Here is a 15555-nt window from a genome sequence, read left to right on the forward strand (position 1 = left end):
GAGTTAATTCCCAGCTCTCAAATTACATGCCTCGTATTCAGCATGTTTCCATTTTCCTCTGTTGCTCTTGTAAAGAAGGCTTACAGGATCACCTGTAAACATGACTAAATGGAATGAGATACATGTGACAGTTTATTAGCCTTATGAATGTTGGCACCAGAGTGACCCAGAATAATTCCAGGGTTTCGTAACACTGATACAGCAAGAATGGGAAATGGTTAGATATTAATTAACTATATTAACTGGGTACTCAATGCAACTGACTTCAAGAGAAAGACCAGTCCTTGTTCTGCAGTCTGCTGCAGCAATCAGACAAAAGAAGATGTGCAGCCACTGAACTAATTGTTGTGTATATATTCCTCATGAAGCATTATGTGAATCTTAATAAGAAAGTAAAAAGTGGTCAAGATAGCTCAGAACTCCTCCACAGAAGGTAAGGCTGAAATATATGAGTAAAAACATTGTTTCACTTCTGGTTTAAAATGTTGAATGCATGTCCTGGTAAGTTTAAAAAAAAAAAAAAAAAAAAAAGCAAGTTTGACATGGGTTATATTGAGTTTAGGGTATTTAATCACAAACTTGAGCATCACGTTGTTCAACCCAGGTTGTGGCTCACCATAGTGAGATCTAGTACCAGGTCAGTGAGATTTAAGTGTACCTGTAGTTCAGATTATTTTTTCAGTCTATTTGATTCTTCTGTAATAAGTGCCTAAAGGTTGCAGCTTCAGGAAGAACCCTGTGTATTTAACTTAATGCTGCATTTATTTACAGTAGCTCTCAAGTATATGTTTGAATCCTGTAGACATCAAGCATCCAAATGCTGTTAATAGAAGGCCTACATGACTTTTCCAGTCCATCATTTGAACGGGAACAAGAGCATACCCTCCATGAGGGCTGGCTATAGATGCAGATAAATTGAGTCATTCCTCACAGCAACAAGCTACCATGGATGGTGAAATGGCCCAAGCCAGGCTTCCTACCATCCTGGTAGTGGGGCCCTGGGAAAGCAGCCTGGCTGCCTGCTGGAGGAAGCAATACAACTCGTGGCTTTACAGGTGTTGCTGGAGCTGGGGACAGCAGCTAACATCACTGTCAGTCCCTGGCCTTTCTGTCTTTTGAGCCACAGTCTCCTCGGCTTTCTACTCCATTTTCCCCTCCAAATTCCTTTTGACACAGGAGGAGCATCCCCATGTCTGCTAGATAGGAATATTGCATGCAAGACATGTCATAGTCTTTCAGCTAAGATGTGCCAAAGATGTTTGCAATTCTCTGACATCACATTCTTCTGATAAAGCACAATGGTAACTCTGTAATAACTGTTGGTTTTTGTCTTTTTTTTTCTTTCTTTCCTTCTGCTTCATCTCCCAGTTTATTTCTCCACTTGAAAAAGCAAAGAAGGAAGACTTGGCACAACTTTGTTCATATCTACCGACGATATCAGTGTTCCTTTGTTGAACTCCGCTTTTTAATTCCCGGTGTCTTGGGATTTTTGCTTGTAATAACCCATAAGCATTCAGTGTGGTGTATTTTGGAATTCTGTTGTTTCCACAAGAAACTGTACCAGCTAAATACTGCCAAGTAGTTCCATACACTGTCTAATCACTGTGTCTTAAAATGTGTACACACTGACCTTCAGAAACTGTAGTATATGAAAAGCATCCTAAAACATCTCAGAATCAAAGAATGCAGCTATGGGGAAGCTCCTGTTCAGAGGGACACTGTCAGGTGGATTAGACCCAAACTTAAGGTTGCAGCAAACATTAGGGCCAAAATTCTCAATCTGAGCTCCTAAAGTTGGATGGCAAAATCCATTGTCAGAGGTAATTTTTTGAGGTAGTATCTGCTACTCCCCTTGAAGAGAGTGATACCTACAAGTATTCATGTAAGAGAGTGTATTTCAATTTAGCCAACCAAACACAGATTTTTTGGTAGAGTAGATGTAGAATCCAAGTCTAAAAACATTTTCTGCAGAAAATAAATAAGACTAGTTTATCATCTTTTACAGATTTAATTTTTTCCTTATGGAAAACACCTCATGGTGTTCTGAACAAGCAAGATGGCCTCAATTTTAAAGCCAGAAAGAAAATTGTATGACAACAAAAAAGCGTTAGCTAGCACAGTCTTGAAAAAGCCAAGTGAAATGCAAAAGTGGTAATACAAGCATCACAAATAACTCTGATCCAGTCTCTTGCTAAAAACTCAAGGCACTGTTTGTCAGGTTTCATGGGACATCTTTTGGATGCTAATCCCCAGTAGTTAGGCCCTAACTTAAAGCACATGAGCACCTTTGGTGATGTCTGTGGCTTCCCAGCTCTGTTCTAGGAAGCTGCCTCTGCACTTCCTGCCAGTTTGCAGAAATGGTCCCCACTGGGAGGATCATTCAAAAATCAGGAAGAAAGTAGGGTGGAACAGTGGAGAGAGGATGAGAAAGGGGAGGGTGCCTAGCAAGCTTTCCTGCAGAAGAGGAAGGAAAAGAAACACTGTTCAAAGTAGTGGTGTTAATAGGCTATAAAAATATATTTTAATTTGTGCATGTGGATAGTTCATAAACTATAGTCTCATCTTTGTAAAGTGCTCGGCTGAGATGCCTATTATACTCAATTAATTTAAACTAACATTTGATGTAATTAACAGAAATGATATATTGTGGCTTGAGAGAAAGTTCTTGTATGCTCTTGTGAATTTCTTGTTTCTTTTTAAAAGGGTGAATAGTTTAATCATCGTTAACCAAACTAAAAATGAATTAATCAAATTTTGAGCCAGGAAATTGAGAAAAGGGGGTCTTTTTTGGATAACTCCTTCAGAATTTCTAAAAAGAGTTCATAGAATTAAAAAAATAATAATTTTGTGGGTTGGGGTTTTTTGTCTGTAATTTAATTAGGGAATAGAAACAGTGATAATAGTAGACTAGATATTCCCACTGTGGAATATCTCTCTTGACATGGTTTTAGATTTAAAGAAATGGAGACCCAGACTAGTTTGTTGCTGTGAATCTATATACAAATTGTGCTGAAATAGAATTTTGCAGAGTGAATAAGTAATGATCAGTTGAAAGGTTCCAGTTGTGTTTTTCCCTAAACACTTATTACTTCATAGTAATAATTCATAATTCATATCATTAAGTCATAAGTGGCCCCAGTCTTAATGAAGCTGTATATTCAAAGTTCCTAATGTGATACGGGACTCCCTGGCATGCCCTGTTCGGTCCTCCAGGAGGGTGAGAACACAAACAATTCTGAAATCCTCATGGGCCAGACAAAAAATCTGAGCAGTGATAAAGGGCCTGATTCCACAAGGTGACACAACTGAGTGTTATGTATAATTGAGCTTTCACTGGTAGAGAAATAAGCCATCCAACTTCAGGACCATTTTTAAAGTGCTAAGATAATTGGATAGCTGCTGTGAAAGAATTATCTCGTGAGAGTGAGACCCAACTCCCACACCCATGCTGAGCATGGCTTAACCCTCACAGGGCTTCTCTACTGCAAAGACTCCTGAGATGAAGATAGCTTTCACTGGAGGTGGTGCAATCAGTAAGGTGATATGCTGATACTGAGCCTTAATGTGGATATTCCTTCTCCTATGAGAGGCTGAACTGACTACTCAGCTGATAGGACTGCAAATACACATTCAAGAGTTTGAATTCTCTAGCTACAAACATGCAAAGCTCCCAAGTGAAGCTGTAGTGAAAGTGCTACAAGGATGCAAAGCTTACATCCGCCCAGCTAATGTAGTCCAACTTAATACTCACAAGAGGTGAGAGTGGAGAATAGAAACTGCTGTTTGTGAATGTGGGCCCATTCTCTCTCAAAACTGTAACTAATGGGGATGACTGCTAAATGTTAGTGAGAATTGGCAAGGGAGAGTTAAGAAATCTACCTTTTAGTGGGTTGTAGAATGTTTGTGAAGAGACTATTTCCTCCTCTATGGTAATGAAACATGCTAAATTAATATGTTTAATTCTTCAAAGTTCTTCATAGTATGCTCGTGAATGCTCAATGTTTGCTACTACTTGTGCTGTGTTGGTTGGTTGTAATAGTTAAGATAAGCTATGTAACCTTTCTAATTCAGCCCAGGAATCATGAACAAGTGTGTCTATCCCTGATGCACAGCCTCAGAGCTCAACTGCTCTTGCAAAGGGTTAAATCTTCAGCAAGGAGAATATGGTAATATAGGACTGTTCAGGGTCATAGAACAACAGTATCACATATGTGTAGACTAGTGCAGAGGACAATCTATATAAACACAGTTGGAGATCTTATTTGTGTTGAATCCAGGATTGATTGCTTTCCACTCACTGCTTCTACCTTTTAAATGTCTGTGCAGTTACAACTGCCTGCCTGTAAATTTTCCTCAAAAAGTTTAAGTCATTCTTGTTCAGTCAGCACTGATTATAATTTCAACTACTCAGTAGAATTTCAACTCCTGCTCTTCATCACTAACTACTGCCTAGGCTCTTGCCTTGGGCTGATAAAACGTCACGAAAGGCTTCCTTTGAGTGACTCCCCAGCAAACCCTCAGGGGACTCCAAGGCCATTGCTTTCTGACTGCCACCCTGGGGACCAAACTGAACTCTGGCTGGAAGCAATGCTTTTGATAGCTAAATCCAGAATTGGACATCATTTGAGACCTTCATATTCCATCCTTATAAGAAGTGCTTCCTCTGCTTTCTGGGCCCCAGAATCTCAGAGGCTGTACAGCAAGAGATGCCCTTCACACACAGCATAGCTGAAAGGAGTTGGTTAAGAGTTGGTCAGTGCTTGTACCACAGCTGCTGCTTGGCTTGCCAATGATTGTACAGCAGCTTCTGAGCTGAAGAAGTGTTACTTGCATCCACTGTCAACAGGCTAGTGAGGTCCTGCTTGGGCATTACACTTTCTCTCAGATTTAGCTCACCTCACAGTAACACGGATGTGGCTTTAAACCTGAAAACATTGTTGCACAGAACTTGGCAGGAGAACTTAGTGTGGAAGCCCTAACAGGGTACTTGACCTGATTGTCATTTAACAGCATGATGTAACACCACAGTCAATCCAACAGAGTAAAACTTAATCAATACCATTAGAAGGAGGATGGGAGAATGTGATAAAGATTCTGAACATAACCTAGGGTCTGTAAGACAAGGAGTGATTTGGAAATGTAATCAGTTGGATTTTTAAAGCTGGCACTTTAATTCCGTTGGAACCTGCATAATGTTAGCCCCGGAAACAGTTCAGGCAAGTAAATATTTGGCTTTTTTCTTTTTATATAGTGATCTGCAATAAGTGACTTAAACACTTACAGTGAGGGGAGAACAGTACAATATTGACTGTGCAAGGAATGAATTAGAACATCCACTGTCTGCTAGGCTTTTGTCTGAGTAACAAGACCTTTGAAAATTCTACCATTTCTCTGTCACTGCTCCTCTGACAAGGCTTCACCTAACTTTAATTTTATGAGCAGCTGGACTACTTCTTGTCTGAATACAATGGATTTTAGCGCTTAAGAGCAAGTTCCTGACTTGACACTTGTATTAGAGCATACCTTCAAAATGGTGATGTCTGCTTCTCAGAAGTACATCTACCATGGGAGACTCAAATTTCAGGAACTTTTAGAAGCTCAATGTTACTCAGCTTTTTCATGCTTTTATAGAGTGGATTTTCTCTATTCCTTGAGAGGTTATCCACACAGTGAGAATATGTATAATTTTTTTTTTTTTTTTTTTTTTTAATGAGAGTACCTTGATTGCACGTTGGTGGTAGACCTTCACAAGTAACCTAGAGCACTTGGGTATGATCCAGGATTTAGATCTCAACCCTTCCTCTGCCCTTTAAACAGAGAAGAGGGCTGAACCAGCAGCCATATAAGGCACTGGGCTCCCTCCCAATGTACACAGTGAGTATTAGAGAAAAGCCTCAAAGTCTCTCTGATCTGGATTTTCATCCTGACCTGAACTTTAGACCTGTAACAGATCATAACCTTTGTGCCCTCCATGTAGTCAGAAGACTGAGATGCTCTTCCAGCCAGTTCTTCCTCACCTTGTTTAGGTCCCTGTTGCTAGGCAAGATACATTTGAGCAAGAGAAAGCACATGCACCCTCAAATTAGCTTCTTTAAAAGCAGAATTAAGAAAACTGAAGAAAGTAGTTTGAAAAAAATAAATTGTAGCCAGAGAAATTATTGGATTAATGTTTCTCAAATGGTAACATTATTTTCTGGAGGGATACTAGATTGATGAAACAACCAAACCAGAGCCTCATATCAGTTGTTCTTTCTCCATGTGGTCTACTTCAGAAATACTTCTCTGTTCCATTCCAAGAAAGGATTTTGTTTTCCTCTTCAGTTAATTTCCCTTCCTTAGTTCATTACTGTATATCTCGATTGATGTGCTCAGTAGTTTTTCTTCTCCATTGAGAACCGTAAGACTCTCTGCCTTTAAACACATGCATAAAAAGAGATCTGAGCCACCCAAGGAGTTTACCTTCCTTCCTGGTGCACTGACATTTAAAAGCTACATCTTAGAATAAAGCAGAAAAACTGTGGCAGTCTGGTTACATGCAGTTTTGGTGGAGTAAACACTTGATTATTCAACAGTGAGTCATTCCTGCAGTAACCTCATTCTGTCATGACTGTATCACATCTGCTAACTCTCCAAAGCAAAAACCATAACCTGCACCGGTTTAAAACATGAATACAGCCTTGTGGTTTGCACGTAACACTCTATTCAACCAAAGAAACCATGTGCTATAAGTTTAAAAGGGCAAAGTACTTGTTCTCAAAAGAGAAAATATCATCGAGAACAACAAAGACAATTATGGAAAAAACAGTGTCCATTCTTTAGGTCTTCTCACAGTGTCTGGCTTATCCATTATTCTTCAAGTCTCTTTCTGTTCTCTTCGAAAGCCTTTGTGGTTTTGGAGTGTAGTGTATTTGGAACACAGTATATTGAGGCTAGGGTTTTTCTGCTCTCTGAGTTGACTCCCTGCCTTCTGCCATACTGTTATTGTTGCCCTCAGCCAGAGCTCAGGTAGGCCTTGAGTGAAGCAGAACCTCTTCCCCATAATGCCCAGCTCAAACCAGCCTACACTCTCTGGTCAAGAACACTGAAGGCACAGTATGGCTCCTGGGTCTTAATTTGGTTCCATATGTGATACAAAAGAAGGCTAAACAACAGCATTTTTGCTACACTACTTTAAATTGTAACACTGGTATTTTAATTAAATTTATTTAACAGTTCTTGTAACAGTGATTTCATTGATTTTGTCAGAAAAAGAAAAAACAGCAAATAAGGATATTGTGGTAATCACAATAGAGTAAACTGGGAAATGGTCTAAGTGAAATATCGCCAACATTCAGTAAACTCCTTTTTATAAGTAGCTCTACCTAAGACCACCTTTTTTATATTAAAACAAAGTGTGCTTGTCTATTAAACTAAATTAAATACTTAAAACTAACTATGACAGATGGTAGAGGGTTTTTTTTTTTTTCTGGACAATGCAGGACATATATTCAGGAAGGATGGCTCTTTTTTGCAGAGAGCACCATTTGGGATATTCTATCCCAAGTGATGCAGCTGGAGAAGTGGTCAAGGACATCAATCAAATCAGGACTTCAGAGTGCTTGGTGCATAAAGATACAGCCTGAATGTCCACTTTGTTCTAGAGCACTCTGGTCTCTGTAATGGAGTCTTTTTGACGTGGCATAATTATTTTGGTTACTCCTGTTCCACTCCAGTACCTGTTCTTGTCCACCTATAAACTGCCTAGGGGGAGGACAGAAAATCACTTTGTTGAGTCCATTACATTCATGTCATATATATGTGAACACATGGTGGTGGTCTGAGCTTTTTGTAGTGAAAAGTTTAAAATAATGAAATCAGTTTCTCTCCCTGATCCACTGCAGGTTTGTTTAAAGTTAATGTAAGTGATGGCAGCTGCAATTATTTTCTTTGTAAGATCAAGGATTGAAATAATGCATATAATAGACCTACAAATTAATAGATGCACAATGCATAATTTTTTTTCAGAAGTTTAGCTATTACTATTTATAGTACTGAAATAGACCTGAAAGTTTGCTACAATTTCTTTATTAATGAAAACAGTCTTGGCTGTAACTGAAAATTCAGTGATCAGTGAGACTACCCTGCCACTAGCAAGCTACTAAATGCAAGTTCAGCCTTTCATGAAACCTAAAGGGAAAAATATTCTGAATAAAAGTAGAAATGTATGGTAAAGACTGTGGATATATAGTTTACCATTAATTATTTAAGTATTATTTAAGCAATTAGCAGCTATAAAAATTCAAATAACTAGCTTCCAAGGCCTAACTATAGATTAAAGAATATTGTTTTTCTCATTAGAAAAGCCAACTTCAATCTATGTTCCATTTGCTTTTTCCCCAAACAATGAAATGCTGATGTTGCTATGACACACTCACAGGTCTGCACAATAAAATGTTAGATAGCCCACTACTTGTCATGAAAGACATCATTGTTTTGTCTTGTAAATGAAATATCCTCCCTCCCCCAACCACAAACATGGTAAAATATTACTCACATTAGGTTTATCAGCATCACTGAATGATTATAAATTAGTACCTCCTACTCAAGAGCGGGACTTAAAAACATGCTTTGTCTGTTGCAAAAATGCATTGTGAGGGGGAAGCACCAACTGTTGTAGAGGTTAAATTTTTATTTGACAACTCCTATTTTTTCCTTCCCCTTTCTGAAAAAAGCTTATGTATGTAGACAGGTATTTGCCATTTGGGTGTGATATTCTCTTTCCAAATATGAAAGAGGTGAAACATAGCCAGTATCTACTGCAAGCCACCTTTAGTTTGTTTTGCAGCGTAAGAAGTTCTCTAAGTGGCAATATATGAATGCCTATTATAAACTTGTTATGCTCATTGCAGGAAATGAGTTCACAGCCAGCTAATTAGTATTTTCCTTAATGACTTATGCTTGAGTCCTAACACAGAAGAGCAGCCTCTGGAGGTGTTTATGTTATCTATTCAGCACTGTAGTATTTCACACTCACCAGCCTAGAGTGAGGAGCAAGGCATGCCCTACTCTGGAAGTGACTTCAACATGTGCCTAAGCATATAGTGAATTCCTATTTTCTGTGTAACACAACAAAAAAACCCTCATTTGTCCTTGCTAAATCCAGGCGTGATATGGAATCTGTGCCCTGTTCTAATTCAGAAGAGGAAAAACCTTTCATATGAATGATAAAAAATTAGGTAGAAAGGGACTCCTGGGGTTGCCTGTTCCAATGTCCTACTCAAAGCAGGGCTGCCTTTGGGGTTGGATCACGTTGCACAGGTTTTGTCTAGATGAGTTCTGCAAATCTCCAAGGCCCATGATTCCACAACAAATTCTGTCATTGGATATGTTCTCTGCCCTACCAAGGCTGATAAAAGTGTAGGAAACACCTTTGTAAGTGCATGTGGTTTATGTTTTTGCCTTTTTTTCGGTTGTGCACTGATCTGATTAGAATAAAATTCAGATCTAGTGGAAGTAAATGCACCACCCTTTTTCAAAGAACTTCCATTGACATCAAGAAATTTTCTTTCTTTCTTGTTGCCATTGGGCTGAGCCAGATCTGATCATGCTGAGGATATCAGTGCAGTCTCTCCCCTCTGTGTGTGTGAAGTCTGCTTCTCTGACACTGAAACTGGGCATGGCATACAATCAGATTCAGGACATCTGGTGAAGTCTTGTTCTGTATTGTCTGAGGTCAGTGACAAAATCTTGAGTGGCTATTAAATTAGTAGACTGGCACCAAAGAAAGAAGAGGATTTACTGAGATCAGTCTTTCTCCTCACAAGTCACCTTGGCAATGCCACACCTGTTTCAAATGCTGATGGAATGGCAGTGCAAAACAAAAACCTTTCTTCTACCTCTTTCCTTGTAATTCTTTAAGCTTTACTTCCTGTAATAGGAATAATCAGAAATAAGTTTTCAGTTGCCCTTTTAAAAGCCCAGACTCCAGACCAAATCTCTAATTGCATTCTTTTAAAGGCCACACAGTGGTGTTAAGCTATGTAGTAACACACTCAGAAAGGACCTGAAAATCTGTGCTGAGAACAGCATCTCTCACCTCATAGACTCAGCTGTACTGAGCAAGGAGTTGTGATTTGTGCCTCTACAGAAAACAATCTATTTGCACCTTATTGGAACTATCTGGAGAGGAAAAAATAACATTGTGGAGACCAGGAAATTTTTTTAAGTGCTTTACCTGGAGGTCAGTGGAATTTCATTTATAAATTATAAAATGCATGCATTTTGATGCTGAAATTGTGATGACTTACAAGGTTTGATATTACTGTACTTTTCTGTGAACAGTGATTTTTTTGAAGTGGTGAACATATTTTCCAAAAATATCGTAGACATTTGTAACATGTATGTTTGTGCCAATAAATCTGGTTTTAAGAAGTTTGGGTTTGTATCATTCTGTTCCCAAGATGCATAGTTTAAAGACAGTTAAGCAGCTCCAGCTTTCAATCCCTCAAGTACTAGCGGCTTCTGGAAATGAAGATTTTCTAATTCACACTGAGTTTTTAGTCTCATAGAAAAGAAAAAAAGCACTTCTGTTACAGAAACAATAACCCTGTACAAAAATATGCAGCTCTTAACAAATTGTGAATAAGAGCAGATGAGAAAATGTATTTAGTGCATTTGACGACATTCTTAACTTTCTTAATGGTAATATGGGTTTTCCTTTTAATAGGGCACAGTTAACTCAGGGAATTTAATGCCATGAAATACAGTTTGGTGTACATTAGACAGTTTTTAGATTAAGAAAGAAGGATTTTCTGTGAGAGGAATACAGACTCTCATGTAGGGTCCTCTTCTGCCTTAACTTGAAGCAGCTGGTGCTGGCCACTTGTGTGATGGATTAATGGGGCTTGGTAACTGTTGCCATGGTTATTCCTAATGAGTAATTAAGCCCTTTGAAGAGACAAGACTTGGAAGCTGCTTTTCTCCCCTTACTAGTGCCTACACCTGAATTTTAAATTGCATAAGCATCATAATAACTCCCAGGTAGCTTCACACCTTAAATGCATATGGGGCATTATTCAACAACTCTCTAATTTTGTTGCAAATGATCTCAGAACACATAAAAGGCACATTGTTGTCTCTCCCCACCCAAAACCTAGGTAAGGTCAAGATGCCTTTTTGTACAAAGGTGCTTAATTAGCAAAACTATCGATTTTTCCTTGGTAACTCAGTGAACCTGGCAATCAACTGGGGACACTTTTGAGTCTAAAAGGAGGAGCTGGGACAAAGCAATCACTGATTGCACAGAGTGCACATTCTGGTCTATATGAAACAGCAAATAAGGTGAGAAAGTGAATTATGTTGACTGGTGCATTTGAACATGATATTAAAGAACACAGGAAACTCATCAAAGCCAAAGTGAGGCTTATTAAGAGAGCACAATGGGCTGCTGCTCCACTAGTACTCTTACCACAAGGTTGCATAATTAGCTCAGTTTTATTGAAAAAAAACCCAATTTCTGACTTTTGAGCTTACATAAAATTCTAGCAAATTATAAAACCAAGTGAAAATGAAGTTATGTTTAAAATAATAGAGATATTTAGATGGATGTGGAAGAATCAGTAAGATTATATGAAAAGTCTAATCTATCATTCCAGTCAGATAGATTTGCATGATTCATGGCAGTTCAGGGAGCAGAAAAAATGGCTTCCTAGGGGTTGTTAAGTTTTGTGGGATGAAGAGCACCTGGGACTTGCACACACTTTGGAAAGTCAATACAAGATAGTTCAAAGACAAAACAATCCCTGAAGTGACTGCCTATGCACTTTGTTTTGTAAGCTGAAGTACCTGAAGGTAAGTGAATGAGTAAGACACTTGTAAGTGCTCCTGACAATTTTAAAATGTAAAAATTGTCTCACATGACTAAAGATGGTCAAAACTGCAATCTGAGAAGAAAAGTTGGTAAACTGCTAGAGCTCCATATGAAAGAGAGCAAGGCAGTGGTAACTACTGCAGAGCCAAGCCAGCTTTTTTTGCTTTCCCAGGAGTTTGTAATCTAGGGGAACATAACCTTGTAACACCGCCTGTGGTTGGGCAGCTATCAACAAAAGCACTTAACCATGACGTGGTAACCATAAAGAGTACATTTTAGTACGGGAATTTCCTGGCACTGAGTTACTACACTTTTAAGGGAGTTTTTAGATTCTGCAGTAGTACCACCCCTGTCTTCTCCCTTATCATCTGAACAGTGTAATCATAATTTAACAGCTGTTGGCTGCTTTACAAAGGCAAGTAAAGCCTGGTGTTTCTGCATTCTGTTGGCCATAATGCAGATTTACTCTGTAGAATGTAGTCATTGGGTTTGATAATTTGACTTCTAGAACTTATCTAATGACTAGCCAGTTGTTCTTTTTACTAGATGTAAAATACAACATCAAGCTATTTACATCTTCCCTGGCTTAGCCTAGAAAACACCTGCTCCAGTTTCACCAGGAGCTGGAAAGACCATACAGTGCATGCTTCTGTGATATAATCCCTAGCAATCCATACTGACAGTGCACTGAAAGAGCTGGCTAGAGCAGGGGTGTTGCCAGCACCATACAGTCCTGCACCAACCCAGGTTTCATTAAACTTCCTTCCTAATGATCCAAGAAAGGTACAGAAGAGCGAATATCAAAAATTCTTACTAGTCTGAGTCAAAGGACCAGGGAGACAGGGAGGAATTCCTTGTCTTAGCTAAGACTATCCAGTGAGTCAGTTCAACTGTGAATAGGATGCAGAAAGCAAGCATCTGAAACTGCAATGCCCCAAGGAACACCAGGGTTAATAGTGATTGAGGGTCTGGGAATGTAAACCAGTAATTACAATGCTCACATTGCACTGGCAAAGAAAATTTAATCTCTCTCCTTTTAATGCCTCACTCTGAAGACAGCTACAAGTTCCAGTGACAAAGTTCAATCATTTTATCACCAGGAACTGTCTGGATTGGTTTTGCCATCCTTTTACCTGCTTATCAGCCCTCATTTCATAGCCATATATGTTCTTGGCCTGGTTCAGTCCTCTAGAAAGCTCGATCTGAATTTCGTTTCTGAGCTGGCTCAAAAACTCTTTTTATTTTTCTGCTTACTATCTGGGCACAATGTGTAGTTCTTACTCTTTTGTTTGTTGAAAATACTGTTATTTCAGGATGCCTTGATTTGGCAGAAGAGGCATCTTTGGACAGTTGTAAGCACAAGTATCCTCAAGGCCTGTTTTTAACATAGAAAAAGAGCCAGCCCACATATTCTTCTGCAGCTGAGCCTAGAATTTGAAACTATGCAGTGAGAAAACCAAGCTTGGCTGTATAAGACGTAGTGCTGCGGCCATTATGGGCTTCCCTTGCCTACATGTAGATTTATCAGCTCTCATGTAGGATATTGGTGTCTTCTGATGCCACTAGACAAGGTATCCCTGTGTCTGGACTTTGTTAAAAATGGTCTTTGGGTAGATCATTAATACATGATTAACTGCAGTCTGAACACTTCTTCAGCCTCTTAAAACACATCATGATGTAAGCCTGAAAAAGGAAGCAAAAGGCATGTAATCATTCAATGGGAACCCTTCAGCATATAACCTGTCTGCTCCTATTTGACCCAGACATGAGGGAGGGAAGGAGGGAGGGAGGAGTCAAAATTCAATCCACTAACTAGCAGCTTCTGTTCCTGATTGTTCTCTCTTTGCAGACCATAGCAGATTCTCAGGGAGCTTTCTGTTGAGATTTGCAGATCCATCACTGCCGCTTAAAATAAGCTGACAAGGGTGGGCACATCACTATATATCTGCAATGCCAGAAAGCAGGTTGTCTTTTCAACTTTGGTTTCCCACAGATAAATAAGTAAATATTAAAAAATAAATACTGTCTTCCTTTTAAAACTATCTTAATAGAGGGAAAACCCCCAAATAACAAAAAGCCACGTTTTCTGGTTTCAGCTGTCCAGCAGTGCAGCTGCAGCCTCCTGCCTGCTGCAGCTTCCTGAAGTGATCCTGTGCCAGGCTCAGGAGGCATGCAGTGAGCAGAGCCATGACCACCCCATGGTGCCCAGCCTGGGAATGTCAAACAGTGACAGTCGATGCACTGTGAAAGCAGGGGCACTGTCAGTCACTGCCTATCACTGTAATGAATTTATTGCACAAATGATGCTAACAAAGGCTAACAGGGTCAGACTCAGTCTCAAATACAAAATAAATTTGGTCACAATTGGTCTGTATGGGATTAAACTGCATTGTCCATCCCTTGGGTTAGCCATTCTGCTGTACCCGGCATTCATTTTAATAGTTTTTCAGAACTCTTTTTCATCTCTTTTTCAACAGTTGCTTCAGCCAAGACTTCGAATTTCTCAAGTGTTTTCAAACTTAACAACATGTTTCTTTGTGGGTTTGCAATTGTCTCATTCTTCTCTCTGTTCTCTCTTTCATGGTGCTGAATGAAATATTGTTCTCCCTCTTGACAATAGCTATTACTTCTCAAGTAAGTTCATTTAACTCTTAAATTCTGCATTTTCTCTATGGAAAAAAGTAATCAGAAGATTTGTGTCTAGCCACAAAAGCTGCACACTTTGACTATACCATCAAGGTCTTTGCATTATCCTGATGCTTCCAGGGCTGCTTCCTACACATTGACATTTTCTGTTTTGGCGTTGCTCAGCTTGACTGACTATGTCTTTTTTGTCATTAATAAAATCTTCCAACGCCATTTTAAAAACAAGTATAAAATCTAAGTGCACCTTGGTCTTCAAATGAAAGGCTGTAAGTTTCTTAGTGTTTTAGGCCTGTGCTGTGAAAGCATCAGGAAATACTGCATCAACATGGAGAAGTACCTGTTGATCCCTTCATGGAACACTTCCAAAGTCAGGAGCCAATATGAAGCATGTTGCCTGCAGCTGTACAAAGGCTCCCTGTGTCATGTGCTGCATGGGAATGACCTCACCAGTGGAATGGAGCTACTGAACCAGTGATGGATGCAGTCTGACAGTCACAGAACAAACATGACTCATTTAAGAACATTCCCTACCTTCCTTTTTAATAACTGGTTTCTCCAAAGTTGGTAAACTGGAACTGAAGGGAGAACAAAGAGTTCTTCAGGGAGCTCTGCACGGTGTTCTCACACACCCCTTGCTGCGCCCCAGGAGCACATTTGAAACAACAGCCCAAAACACTTCCATCTTCTGTGAGGGTGTCCAAGCTCTCACACTGTAATCACCTCTAGCAGCAGATATGGACATGCCAGTACTAACAATAGTAATTCCAATACCAAGGAATGAACAGTTCTGTGTCCTGGATTTAAAAGCAAAAAGCTTTAAAAATACCAAATGTTGGTGTGTTGCAGAGCCCATCATCCATTATTATGATAATGATTGTGTTGAGATGAGAACAGGATTCTGAAAATAAGGAGATTTGTGTCTAGTTTGAACATCAGAGCTTTGTTGTGTAACTTCACACACAAGTGCTCAACTTTTCATATTCAGTTTTCTTAACAATGGGCTAAGAAATTAATTCCTACTATGCTTTTGCTTCTCAGCTTTGCAATATATCAATCATCAC

The 15555-nt window shown here is 39.3% G+C and overlaps 1 protein-coding gene and 1 long non-coding RNA gene across 7 annotated transcripts in view; one reads left to right on the forward strand and one right to left on the reverse strand.

Moving 5' to 3' along the window:
• The window catches only part of LOC146433406 (vesicle-associated membrane protein 2-like), a 51989-nt gene extending 41579 nt beyond the window's left edge, over positions 1-10410 (forward strand). Inside the window, exon 5 of the mRNA XM_085069721.1 lies at positions 1369-10410. Coding sequence (XP_084925847.1) covers positions 1369-1385 — 17 coding nt within the window. The 3' untranslated portion in view covers positions 1386-10410. The remainder of the gene's footprint in view (positions 1-1368) is intronic.
• The window catches only part of LOC146433405 (uncharacterized), a 78534-nt gene that overhangs the window by 54890 nt on the left and 8089 nt on the right, over positions 1-15555 (reverse strand). The window lies entirely within an intron of this gene.

The sequence above is a fragment of the Lichenostomus cassidix genome, chromosome 9 (assembly GCF_008360975.1).
Source record: "Lichenostomus cassidix isolate B80296 chromosome 9, HeHo_3.0, whole genome shotgun sequence".
NCBI classification, from domain to species: Eukaryota; Metazoa; Chordata; class Aves; order Passeriformes; family Meliphagidae; genus Lichenostomus; species Lichenostomus cassidix.